The sequence below is a fragment of the Zeugodacus cucurbitae genome, chromosome 3, assembly GCF_028554725.1.
Source record: "Zeugodacus cucurbitae isolate PBARC_wt_2022May chromosome 3, idZeuCucr1.2, whole genome shotgun sequence".
Lineage (NCBI taxonomy): Eukaryota > Metazoa > Arthropoda > Insecta > Diptera > Tephritidae > Zeugodacus > Zeugodacus cucurbitae.
This window is the reverse complement of record NC_071668.1, coordinates 20,386,961-20,401,106: the sequence shown is the minus strand read 5'-3', so window position 1 is coordinate 20,401,106 and position 14,146 is coordinate 20,386,961. Positions and strand designations below refer to the sequence as shown.

The window sequence follows — 14,146 nt, the reverse complement described above, 5'->3', positions numbered from 1 at the left end:
ATTATGGGGTGGATACCTGACTCTATCACTATTTGATTTTTTCCATTTTGTAACATTATCACGTGCAATGAAGTATGCTCTATCAGCCAAAAGGAATGTTTTCCTCTTCCGAGTTACTTTCTTCGTTTGAATGTTCCATTTCTTTATCAGATTCCACATCTGGTCTACATTCAGATATTTCTGATTCCTCACTACATTCCACATCAGATAAATGGTCAGAGACTTCTGATCCTTCTTCACTTAAAGTTTCATCATCTTCCTCTAGGAAAAATTTTATTATTTCACTTTGACTTATTCTTGTTTTAGCAATTTTTACCAATAACTGCAACACTTTATTATATCAGGAAATGTGCACAGAGAGTCGCGCGTAAACTAAAAGACGTCAGGCGCGCGTAGTCTTTTCGACGACGAGAGGCAACTGAAGTAAATGCTCGCTATAAACAGTCGACAAGCGTTAAAAACAGACGGAAATAGTGCATTCGATTGGAAATGAACTAACCTCAAGCTACTAGAACTACCAAATATCTGGGATTATACACACAAAAATTATAATACTTTAATCACCATGGGCGGTCGAAAAGACTACGCGCGACTTCTTGAAGGTTAAGAAAGGAAGAATCAAGTGTCATTTTGAGATTTCACGCATTCCAAATTTGGACATTTTTCTGGTTTACCGTTATTTATCCGTTGAAATATAAATATGACTATCCTACTTATCTTTAAAGACGATTGGACGGCAAAATGTTAATCCTGGTTTACCATGTAGAACTCGGAATAAAGTTTGGGAATACATTTTCACGATTTTTAATGTTTTTGTAATAAAGTGTATATTTTTTACATGTGTTTGGACAGATGAATTAAAAAAAACATATAATTTAATTTTATAACCAAGAATTTGGCTTTATTATGTTTTGAAAATGATTTCAGATAAGTGACTGTCACGGCTTGCTCGAATAAATTCCAGCCGAGAGCTCTAATTTTCAACCATTTTTTGCAGCGATAGGGGTCATATTTCAGCAATAAACCAATAAACGTTATTCTGGAGTAGGTTCGGTTAAGTTAAAAGGTTGATCCAATGCATCCCACTTAGGCAGCTAATATTGTGAACTCTTAAATATGGATGCCAGATCTCCAGACGTCGACAAAGCGGCCGATTTGACAGTCCTTTGTCGGATAAAAATCCGGGTCCGTTCCGGTTACGTGGAACCGACGGTCATGGTAACGGCAGTTCATCTCGTTCTCCGAAACTGGTGCAGACGAGATATTTCAGACTCAGTCTTGCAAAAGCTGAACAGTGAAGGAAAAAAGTTCTTAATGTTTCAAACTCGTCTTCCTCCATGCTAGATCGGCAACTTGCATCTTGAAGGATAATTAGCCTCACTGCATATGAACCTATTGGACAGTGTCCAGTAAGGTCGCTAACATTGCAACGAGTTGAAGTTTGCTTAAAACAAAAGAATGTCGCAGTCATGCAGGTGCTGGTCCTCAGACACCGCTTACTGAGCTCGTGGATCTGTGGACCTCGATCCAGTGTCAGAGGAGTACAATGGAGCACCAGCTCGTTCGCAAACTGTTGAAATTTCAGCTGACGGGCCTTTAAGCGCGTGCTCATCAGCTCAGCAGTTCGGCTGTGATCCGGTCTTGTATTTACAAGACATGCAACTAGTCGAAATTATTAAAATTTACTATAGAAATTCGGAGACAGTGGCCTCAAATTTAAGAGCGTACGCCCAATTTATGGTCGTCATAATCGTTCGATCAACAATTGAACGTCTAGTGGAAAATCTTGAACAGGCACAGTACAAAAAGATCTCGTGCCAGTGAGACAAAGAAGTGTCCATAGTGTCGAGAATATTGCTGCCGCTAGCACATCAGTTGAGGAAGACCCAATCAGTCTCTCACACGTCGTTCTCAAGCGTTGGGCATCTCTGCGACGTCGCTGTGGCGAATTTAGCGAAGAGATCTTGGCCTACATTCAAATACAAGACCAAATTGACACAAGAACTGAAGCCGCTTGACCACCGGAATCGTCGTATGTTCGTGCATTGGGCTGAGTAACAACTTGAAAATTATCCGGATTTTCATTGAAAAATCATCTTCAGCGATGAGGCTCATTTCTGATGGAATGGCTTCGTCAATCAGTAAAATATGCGTTATTGGTCAGGCAGCAATCCACACGTACTCCATGAGTCACCATTGCATCTCCAAAAAATTACGGTTTGGTGCAGGTTTTGGACCAGCGGCGTCATTGGGCCGTATTTCTTTTGTGATGATCAAGACCGGCAAGTTACTGTGAATGGGAATCGTTACCGCTCAATGATAACGGAATATTTTTAGCCCGAATTGGATGATATGGGCTTGGAAAATTTATGGTTCCAACAGGACGGTACCACAAGCCACAAATCGAATGTCACAATCGATTTATTTAAAACCAAGTTTGGTGAACGTGTTATCTCACGAAATAGCTCAGTCTATTGGCCGCCTCGGGCGTGCAATTTGACGCCATTAGACTATTTCCTGTCAAGTCTACGTTAAGTCTATGGTCTATACCAACAGGCCAGCGACGATTGATGAACTTCGAACGAAAAATTGCAACAGTATCGGCCGATTTATGCTTGAAAACCGTCGAAAATTGGATTCATCGTCTGAACTCAGCAAACGTGCCGATGGTAGTCATTCAAAGAAGTTTTATACTTCGAAAAATACACCCTGTACCTACATACATGTCTTGGATTTTTGGATTGAAAACTCTTTGGTGAAAACAGTGTAAAAAAATTTCTGGATTTTTAGTGAGCGTCATGTGCAGATAAGGTACATATCTCAACAGGTATCGAAAAGATAACTGAAATGGACATTTTTTTAACCTTTTAAATTGAAATGTGACAACCTCCTCAACCCCCTGAGAGTCCAAGGTGATATCAATTAGAGAGTAAATCGTGAACTCCCACCAACAATATTCCTTTGTAGTACCGTGTTTGGTAAATGACAACCATAATGAAATCAACCGTTATGGTGTGTAAAATAACGGCTATGTTAATGAAATTATGAATTGATACGGCGCGCTCAAACGTCGTATAAAAGTAAATAAAATTGACTAGCAAATGCAAATTAGATGCGAACGAAAGGGTTCTGCCAACGAAAGCGCAAGCGGCTGCTGCAACAACACACTGCAAGCCACCCGTACGACTGCGTTGCAAGCGCCACACCTCAGACGCAGCAATAACAACATTAAGCGCTCACGAGTAGTGCACCTACGCAGCAAATTGTTGCATTTTTTGTTGTTGTTGCTTTTCTTCTTTACACCCTATCTAACGTTCGCACACACACACACACACACAGCAATTGGCGTGTAGGGATTACGCGACACAAAAGCTACGATTAATTGAGTTAAACTGTTGCAAAAGGCAGCGAACTCAAACAAAACACTTTGTTGAAAGGTTAATGGGTATATATTTGATGTATAGGCGGTGTTTGAATGCGTTTAACATTAAAAGTGCTTAAGTCGAGTTAAGTTTTTTTGATGATTTTGAGTTGTTTTATTGCATATTTGTGGAAATTTTGTTGTTTTTGCAGCTTAAATGTTAGCTGTATATTGGCAGCTATAAATTAAGCGAAAAAATTTGCAAAATTATGCCGAATTTTTTTGCGAACGGTCAGAATTTATGCCTCAACTTAACTCGACTTAAGCTTTTCATTTCAACATTTTCTCACAGTTATGTATTACTTTTGTTGTTGTATTGTTAAAAATGTGATTTTGACTTGGAAATTACCTTCTAGTTGAATGTGAATACTAATTTGGAACTCATATAGTTGGCATATTTCCACAAAATATTATTATTTTTTTTATATTTTTCAAATATTTTTTTTTTTTAATTTTCTAATATTTTTAGAATTTTCTAATATTTTTAGAATTTTCTAATATTTTTAAAATTCTCTAATATTTTTACACGAACCACCGCGTTTCATATTAAGTTGGAGGGAGCAACATTAAAGTCAACGCTGGCGAACATTTGTTGCACGAAAAATTTTGTTGTTGTAATTGTTTGTATTTTTTTGCTTTTTTGTTGTTGTTGTTGTTGATTTTGTTTTTGCTTTTTTTGCTTTTTTTGTTGGTTTTTGTTGTTTTTTGACGTTTTTGTTTTTACTTTTGTTGTTTTTGTTGTTGTTGTTGTTATTTTATGTTCTTGTTCTTATTCTTGTTATTGTTATTGTAACATTACCGATTTAACATACACTGATAGGCAATTCCGCACACGCGCGTTTCATTTCTTTTGCTGCTTTCCACATTTTTTCAAGGACTTTGTCACAAAACGCTGCAACGGACGACGGTTGACGGAAGATGCCATGGCCATTATAGTCCACATAGCTTAGCCATCACTTCATTTCTTTTGTTTTGGTTTAACGGCCACACACAGAATTTTGCACGGTACGCGTTGATTAGGCGAACGGCGAACACTTTGTGCCAGTGAATATGTATATATATTTACCGATATATATATACATATATATACATATGTGCAACGGACAAAAATAACCACGCAACAAATCCCTCATATAAATGTGAATATGCCTATGTGTGTGTGTGTGTAGGATATTTAACTTGCCATCAGCCAGTCAGTCCGGAGCATATGCGTTTGTCTATGCCACAGCACGCAAATAACGGTTCTAAAGCACTAATTACTTTCACTTCAACTGTTTCAGCAATATTTCCGTACACACAGCAATACGTATGTGTGTGTGCTTGTATGCACCGTTTTTTATATTTAAAATCATAAAAACTCGAATATACAAAATTAAATTTTCCACACACACTCACTACTGCTCACTGCACAGTTAACACAGCGCACAGTTGCTTCAGAAAAATTCACTCAAGTTTTTTGCGCTCCAAACACGTCAAGCTCGCTTCGTTTGCCGTCACAGACTGAAAATGAAAATTCGTGCAAGAGAGCGCTTTTGCTGGAGTATCAAGCGCGAGTACAAGCGAATGGACAGTCGGTGTATGAATGTTACGTATACGCCTCGTACAACACCATCACCACCACCACCACCACCACTATCGAAGTTACTGTTACTCATACGCAATGGATGATATGCGCGTACCGGTTTATCAGTTAGCATAAACTTGCCGCTACTGAAGTATTTGGAAATCACGAGAGCGAAATGAGAATATTATGGTGTGGTAAATCAAGAAACAAACAAACAAATTTCAACGCTTTTAGATGTGTCTGTGTGTTTCTGTAAGGATATCGGTATATTTATGGGAGATATACAAATATTGCTTAGATGTATAGTAAATAATATTAATTTGTCAGTGTTTATAAAGGGTGTTTTTTTTGAGTACATTGAAATGTTACTCAATTTTTATGTAGGACTCAAGGGTTTCAGGGTTTGGTTTCAGAGGTTGAAAAGAAGCGTATTTTTAATTATACCCTGAATAGGGTATATTAAGTTTGTCACGAAGTTTGTAACACCCAGAAGGTAGCGTCAAAGACCCTATAAAGTATATATATAAATGATCAGTATGTTGAACTGAGTCGATTTAGCCATGTCCGTCAGTCTGTTCATCTGTCTGTCTGTATATAAACGAACTAGTCTTTCAGTTTTTAAGATATCGTTTTGAAATTTTGCAGATGTTAATTTCTCTTCAAGAAGCTGCTCATTTGTCGGAACTGCCGATATCGGACCACTATATCATATAGCTGCTATACAAACTGAACGATCGGATTCAAGGGCCTGTATGGAAAACTTCCGCATTTTACTACATATCATAACGAAAGTTGGTGTGAGTTATTGCTCATAGAAATAATTTAATCTCCTAAGAAATTGCTCAGATCGGTTCACTATAGCATATAGCTGCCATACAAACCGAACGATCGGAATCAAGGGCTTGTATGGAAAACTTTCGCATTTTACTACATATCTTCACGAAATTTGATGTGAGTTAATGTTCATAAAAATAATTTAATCTCCTAAGAAATTGTTCAGATCGGTTCACTATATCATATAGCTGCCATACAAACTGAACGATCGGATTCAAGGGCTTGTATGGAAAACTTCCGCATTTTACTACATATCATAACAAAAGTTGGTGTGAGTTATTGTTCATAGAAATAATTTAATCTCCTAAGAAATTGTTCAGATCGGTTCACTATAGCATATAGCTGCCATACAAACCGAACGATCGGAATCAAGGGCTTGTATGGAAAACTTCCGCATTTTACTACATATCTTCACGAAATTTGGTGTGAGTTATTGTTCATAGAAATAATTTCTTATCCGAAAAAATAGTTCAGATCGGTTCACTATAGCATATAACTGCCATACAAACTGAACGAACGGAATCAAAGGCTTGTATGGAAAACTTCCGCATTTTACTACATATCTTCACGAAATTTGGTGTGAGTTATTGTTCATAGAAATAATTTCTTATCCGAAGAAATTGTTCAGATCGGTTCACTATAGCATATAGCTGCCAAACAAACCGAACGATCGGAATCAAGGGCTTGTATGGAAAATTTTCATATTTGACGTGGTAGCTTCACGAAATCGCCACGTCCACAAAATGGCGAAAACCAAAAACACATAAAGTGTCATAACTAAGTCATAAATAAAGTTATAACAGTAAAATTTGGAATAAGGGGCATATTTGCATGTAATTCTTTTGAGGAAGTGGGCTTGGCCCCGCCCCCAAATCGGTTATTTGTATATATCCCGCAAACCGATTAAGCCATATAAACGAAACTTTATGCAGTTGATTCTTTTACGTATCCCACCAAACACCATGAAAATAGTTGAAATCGGATAATAACCACGCCCATACAAAGTTAAGGTTGAAAATTACTAAAAGTAGGTTAACTCACTAACGAAAAACCGTTAGAAACACTAAATTTACCATAAGGAATGGCAGATGAAAGCTGTACTCAGATTTTTTTACAAAATGGAAAATGGGCGTGGCGTCGCCCACTTATGGGTCAAAAACCATATACAGGAACTACTCGACCGATTTCAATGAAACTTGGTTTGTAATAGTTTCCTTACATCCCAATAATATGTATACCAGAACTTTGAAGACGATCTGAATCGTTTACTTTACAATATATAAAGTAAGCACTAGTGAAGATATCAATGCAGAACTTTGCATAAATACTACCTTTATAGTGTGGCAGCCCCATTCTAAAAATCGCCCAAATCGGACCATAGGTTTTCAAGGCCCCGTATATCGAACAATAGGACGTCGGTGTTTCTAACCTAATATTTGGGTGTCCAACTTTCAATGGACTTTATACCATATATATGAGAATATGTGGGTCAAAATTTCTATTATATAATATTGAATAAATAAATTGCGAGAGTATAAAATGTTCGGTTACACCCGAACTTAGCCCTTCCTTACTTGTTTTTACTTATTTTTTCTTAAGTCTTTCGATTTGTTTAAACACATCGTTACTAAAAGAAATGCACCTGTGAAGGGTATATATTTTTATTTAAAAAAACCTCGCCTCGTGGACAGCATAACTCACTAATGGTTCATTCAAAAATTAAAAAAAAAAAACCAAAAATATTTTGATATGATACACCATAAAGTAGGACGGGAATGATGAGGGACTAGAAGAGTTTGGTTTTTGTTCGAGAGGACTTTACGTTTCTATTGACTACTCCAATCCATAGTGGCACCTGTTGGCAAGAGTGATTCTGCGTTGGAGATCAATGCTGACATTGTTGGTGTTGTTAAAGCTGGTTCCTAGGTATACGAAAATATCTACAACTTCAAAGTTATGACTGTCAACAGTGAAGTAAAAGCCAATGCGTTGACTGTTTATTTGAAGACGAGAAATATTTCGTCTTGCCCTTATTCATCACCAGACCCATACGCTTCGCTTCCATATCCAGTCGGAGAAAAGAACATTGGTTATTTCCAATGATATCAATAAGTCACAGCTGTACACTCTTGTAGAAGATTGTACCTTCTCTATTTAGTTCTGCAACTCGTTTTATTTTCTCCAGCATCAGGTTAAAGAAGTCACACGATAGTGAGTCACCTTGTCTGAAACCTCATTTGGTATCGAACGACTCGGATCATGACGGAGCTTTTGGTGTTGCTCCATATAATATACATATAATAAGTGAGCCACTAGACCACTTTTTATTGCCACAACATGGCTACATATACCCATCAAGTGTTATGAAAGTGGTTACATATGATAAATGATATTATTTTACATATAGTTTAGTGCATACATTTTTGATTTCTGACCGGATTTTGCCTTAATCAAACTTAAAGGAGTATCAAAGTCAAATTCTTTTATAAATTTCATTCAATATAACCTTCATATTTAATCAATAAAACTTCTTTAGGCTCAACCCACACCGTCTTTGACTAACAAGACACAAAAACGTATTTTGCTCTAACCTACTCCAAGCGAGCATGGGTTTTTGTCACGTTTTGTTCGGTGTGGATTATCGACGCTTTGACTAATCCTGTGTGGGTTGAGCCTTTGTATCTACAATATTCAAAAATGGTACTAAAATATGTGTACACTTGAAAAAATGTCTATTCAGATGAAAAAAATAAACTCGAAAAAATATGTTAATAATTATTAGAACTTAATTCTTACTTTTTCAAAGAAATATTGAAGAAAGTAAACAAAAACCAAAGTATGGCTAAGTTGGAGTGTCACTGAACATTTTATACTCTCGCAATTTATTTATTTAATTTTATTAGATAATATAATACACAATTTGACCCACATATTCGTCATATATATGGTATAAAGTCTGTTGAAAGTTGGAAACTCTAATGTTAGGTATATGGGAGTTTGGTGAAATTATGACCCGGTTTCACGTATTTTAGGCACGGAGACATATTATTAAAAGAAAGATATTTCCTCTGAATTTCTTCAAAGTATCTGAGAAGATTATCTTACCTATATTTTCGGTAAAAAATTTGTTAGAAGCACTGAGGTCGTCATATTCGATATATAGGGTCTTGAAAACTTATGGACCGATTTCGACGATTATAATTGCGATGCCACTCTTTAAATGCAGTATTTCACTCATACGTGATCTGTCAAAAAAAGGCTATTGAAAATAGTACCGCTACTTGGATCACCCGTTATAATCAAAACAAATAAGGAAGGGCTAAGTTCGGTTGCAACCGAACATTTTATTCTCTCGCAATTTATTTATTTAATTTCATTGATATAACACACAATTTGACCGTCATATATATATATGGTATAAAGTCCATTGAAAGTTGGAAATCCTAATATTATGTATATGGGAGTTACGTGAAGTTATGACCCGATTTCACGTATTTTAGGCACGGAGAAATTTTATTAAAACAAGTAAGGAAAGGCTAAGTTCGGGTGCAAACGAACATTTTATACTCTCGCAATTTATTTAGAGATTTACCTATATTTTCGGTGAAAAATTTACCTTAGGCACTGAGTTGTTCGATTTTGACAATTTTTCCACAAGTGATGTCACAGCTCAAATACAGTATTTGTGTAATGTTTTATTCCGCTATCTTCATTTGTTCCTAATGTATTTCTTATAAAATGAAGGAATCAGATGGATTCAAAATTGAGTTATATGGGAAGTAGGCGTAGTTGTGAACCGATTTCGCCCATATTCCACCTGTGTCATCAGGGTGTCAAGAAAGTGTTATATACCGAATTTCATTGAAATCTGTTGAGTAGTTCTTGAGATATGGTTTTTGACCCATAAGTGGGCGATGCACGCCCATTTTCCATTTTGTAAAAAAATCTGAGTACACCTCCCTTCTGCTATTTCTTCTGCAAAATTTAGTGTTTCTGACGTTTTTCGTTAGTGAGTTAACCTACTTTTAGTAATTTTCAACCTAAACTTTGTATGAGAGGTGGGCGTGGTTATTATCCGATTTCAACTATTTTCATGGTGTTTGGTGGGGTACGTAAAAGAAACGACTGCAGAAAGTTTTGTTTATATAGCTTTATTGCTTTGCGAGTTATATACAAAAAACCTATTTGGGGGCGGGATCACGCCCACTTTTCCCAAAAAATTACATCCAAATGTGCCCCTCCCTAATGGGATCCTATGTTCCAAATTTCATTTTCATAACTTTATTTATGGCTTAGTTATGACACTGTTTAGGTTTTCGGTTTCCGCCATTTTGTGGGCGTGGCAGTGGACCGATTTTGCCCATTTTCGAAAGCAACCTCCTCAGGGTGCCAATGACCATGTGTTCCAAGTTTCATTAAGATATCTTAATTTTTACTCAAGTTATCGCTTGCACGGACGGACGGACAGACAACCGGATTTCAAATCCACTCGTCATCCTGATCATTTATGTATATATAACTCATATATTTCTCTTTCTAACTCTTATATTTCTTGGTGACACAAACAACCGTTATGTGAACAAAACTATTATACTCTGTGCAACAGGTTGCGAGAGTATAAAAAGTACCTCTACTTGGATCACCCGTTATAATCAAAAAAATCTTAAAATTTTACCTTTATGCTATATACATATGTATGTGAGATAGATGTAGTATTTACACGTTTAAAATTATTTATTATTCTCAGTAAAACTCACGCTCGCAATTAAAATAAAATATCTCAGAGATTCAGCGATGAAGTCAGCCATTAACTCGTGGACTATGAGTTCCTCATATTCGTTTTATGGTGTTAGGAATCTTGCCCATTTTTCACATAACTAATTAATCACAACTATAAATATAGCTTTATTTATTTATTCTATAGCATTTTGTGGGCATGACGATGATCTGATTTCGTTCCTATGAAATATAAACGTTTGCATCGCGTCAGTTACCTTGAACAGAATTTAATTAAGTCATCTTCGTTTTTCATCAAGTTATCGTCTGAAGAGTTGGATGTACATATAGACAACTTGATTTCTATAATACCCTTTATACTGATCACTTTGATATAAATACCGCTATATCTATCTCGATTCGTTTTAGATGTTAGCAAATAATCATCATGCCTTGTGTTTATATATAAACTGGACAAAATAGAAATTTTCTTGACTTATTTTTATATAAGCATATATTTCAAAATTTAGTTCCATGATAACAATAACAATATTTAATATAAGCATTCGCTTTTAAAAATAAATGTGTAGGTAAAACGGAATATTACTTTAGATTCATCTATTTACTAGCTAATTGCGCAACAGCAATTGCCTAAAGCACTTCGGAGTTGGTCGTATCATCATTTGCGTAAATGATAAATTTTCGTTTATGCCTTCCCAACTTAAATAACTCCCATATTGTCCATTTAAGTGACTGAAAAATAAAAAAATAAATATATATAATCACGCACACTGATGAGCAAGATGCTTTTACCTGACTTTGCAGTAATTACTCCACCAACCGCCTGCAATAAAAAAAAACGAGCCACAATCATGATCATAAGTTCGAAATTTCATTCCCAAATGAGCTGTTAAGGCATCGCCAGCATTGCCGTTATAATCACCCAATTTCTGCAAAGCGTAACTTTCGGACTCAGTGCCAATAAGGAAAGATGAATATCTTGCATAGTATTTTTTGCCATCGATACTTTCCATTTGAATATACAACTCCTGTTCACAGCTGCTAGTGAGCGCATGTAGGTTGTCCAAACCTATCCAAAAGCTTCCCGTTAAGTCGCCAAATCCGTCCTTATAGTTTTGCCAGTTTCTATCAAAATCTACAGAATTACTTTGTCGCCTCTGTATAACTATCCATCCTCCAAAATCCACGCCTTCTTCACAAAACACCCTCACATCAGACACCCCCACTTGAATGTGGTGAATGCCACTCTTCATGGTATTGGCAGCTGCTTCCAAGCAATTAGACGGTTTTGATACTCTGTAATAAGCGGTTAATAATTACCAGTACTTACTCTATATCTATATCTATAACTATTTACAAATACCCAATAATATGTACTATGTGTAATTGGCTTATAGAAACTTTTAATACTTTTGAGATATGCTGGAATAATTAGTAATTCTTACCGATCCGCAAGACTCTGCGTTTCGTTGTTCGAAGCTTTTATGGCGTTATTAGATTTACTCTGTTGTACATCTTCATCATTAACGGCTTCTATTAGGAGATTACAAATACAATTGCAAGCGCACACTGGGCATGTATTACTACTCTGACCGCCGACGCCAAATACGACTTGACTAAATAAAAAAAGAAAAAATAAGCGAGACATTTTTTCGCGAATTGTACGAACTGTTTGGGCGCAGATTTTGAACTGACGATTTCGGAAGATTGGATTAAGTGAAATAAGCTGCATAATGAATACTTCGTTGTACATATGCACACACGCACAGACATCTATTTATAAAAAGAATTCGCTGTACATTACGATAAGAGTTTTGAAATCATGACTTAGATACGTTAGTTCATTGCTTCAAAATTTAATGTTTCATTGAGTAAATGTATTTCGGTTATAAGAATATTGATAACCAAATTAAAATAAATAAAAAACAAGTAAGGAAGGGCTAAGTTCGGGTGTAACCGAACATTTTATACTCTCGCAATTTATTGAAGAAATTTTATTAAGATAACGCACAAATTTACCCACAAATTTGGCATACAGTTTAATTGAATAACGAAAATCGTCATATATATTATATGAGGGCTTAGGTAATTCCTGAACCGATTTCATTCATTTTCACCAACAAGGTGCACTATATCCAAGACTATACGCTCACTTAATTTTGCTACGATATCTCACATATTAACCAATACATATTGTATGCGGAATAAAGCCCACCGTATTTTTGAAAAAACTATAATTAGGTATATGGGAGATAGGAGATGTTATGACCCGATTTTAATAATTTTCGGAACAGAACACTATTAGAGGATAACATTTTCCTCTGAATTACGTTAAATTATCTAAGAGATTTACCCATATTTTCGGTTAAAATTTACCCTTAGGCGCTGAGTTCAACATGTTCGATATCTGGGGCCTTGAAAAGTTATAGTCCGTTTTCGACAATTTTTTTACAAATGAAGCTAGGGATGATATACACTATTTGTGCAAAGTTTTATTCCGTCATCTTCATTGGTCCCTTATGTATATATTATAATGTGAAGGGATAAGAGGGAATTCAAAATTGAGTTATAAGGAAAGTACTCGTAGCTGTGAACCGATTTCGCCCATTTTTTGTCCGTGTTATCAGGGTGTCAAGAAAATATTATATTCCGAATTTCATTCGAATCGGTCTAGTAGTTCCTGAGATATGGTTTTTGACCCATAAGTGGGCGACGCCACGCCCATTTTCCATTTTGTAAAAAAATCTGAGTGCAGCTTCCATCTGCCATTTCTTATGTAAAATTTAGTGTTTCTGACGTTTTTCGTTAGTGAGTTAACGCATTTTTAGTAATTTTCAACCTAACCTTTGTATGGGTGGTGGGCGTGATTATTATACGATTCTTTCATTTTTGGACTGTATTAAGAAGTGGCTAAAAGAAACGAATGCAGAAAGTTTGGTTTATATAGCTGTATTGGTTTGTGAGATATATACAAATAACCGATATGGGGGCGGTTCCAAATTACATCCAAATATGCCCCTTCCTAGGAGATCCTTTGTTCCAAATTATACTGTTATAACTTTATCTATGGCTTAGTTATGACACTTTATGTGTTTTTGCTTTTCGCCATTTTGTGGGCGTGGCAATGGTCCGATTTTGCCCATTTTCGAAAGCAACCCACTCACGGTCCCAAGGAACATGTGTTCCAAGTTTCATTAAGATTTCTCAATTTTTACCCAAGTTATCGCTTGCACGGACAGACAGACATCCGGATTTGAACTCCACTCTTCACCCTGATCACTTTGGTATGTATGACTCTATATCTAACTCGTTTAGTTTTGGGTGTTACAAACAACCGTTATGTGAACAAAACTATAATACTCTCTAGCAAATTTGTTGCGAGAGTATAAAAAAACAATTAAAGACGAGATTAGAACAGTGCTTCATCTGAATATAATAGATAATTCTTTTTTATTAAATTGTTGTGTGATTGTTTTAAATAAAACAAATTGATCAACATTAATATATTGTTATATACTCTTGAAGTACAGTGAACAAATAAAAAAAATATACTTTAATATGAAATATAAACACATAACAACAAATAAGGG

At 35.8% G+C, this 14,146-nt stretch overlaps 2 protein-coding genes across 3 annotated transcripts in view; both read right to left on the bottom strand.

Annotated features, from left to right (window-relative positions):
* Nucleotides 1-4,908, bottom strand: part of LOC105220299 (probable G-protein coupled receptor CG31760) — a 30,284-nt gene extending 25,376 nt beyond the window's left edge. The window contains exon 1 of the mRNA XM_054227509.1: nucleotides 3,771-4,908. The gene's annotated coding sequence lies outside the window, so the exon portion shown is untranslated. The remainder of the gene's footprint in view (nucleotides 1-3,770) is intronic.
* Nucleotides 4,909-11,156: 6,248 nt separating this feature from the next.
* Nucleotides 11,157-12,262, bottom strand: LOC105216387 (fibrinogen C domain-containing protein 1-like). Of its 2 annotated transcripts, XM_011190857.3 has the most exons (4): nucleotides 12,002-12,262; nucleotides 11,479-11,852; nucleotides 11,349-11,379; nucleotides 11,157-11,288 (listed from the first exon to the last, which is right to left on the bottom strand). In XM_011190857.3, exons 1-4 carry the CDS (start codon nucleotides 12,202-12,204, stop codon nucleotides 11,165-11,167), a joined length of 732 nt encoding a protein of 243 aa, XP_011189159.1. In that variant the 5' UTR covers nucleotides 12,205-12,262; the 3' UTR covers nucleotides 11,157-11,164. The 2 variants fall into 2 exon arrangements, with proteins under 2 accessions (XP_011189159.1, XP_011189158.1); XM_011190856.3 differs by having other exon boundaries at nucleotides 11,349-11,852; nucleotides 12,002-12,261.
* Nucleotides 12,263-14,146: the final 1,884 nt, after the last annotated feature.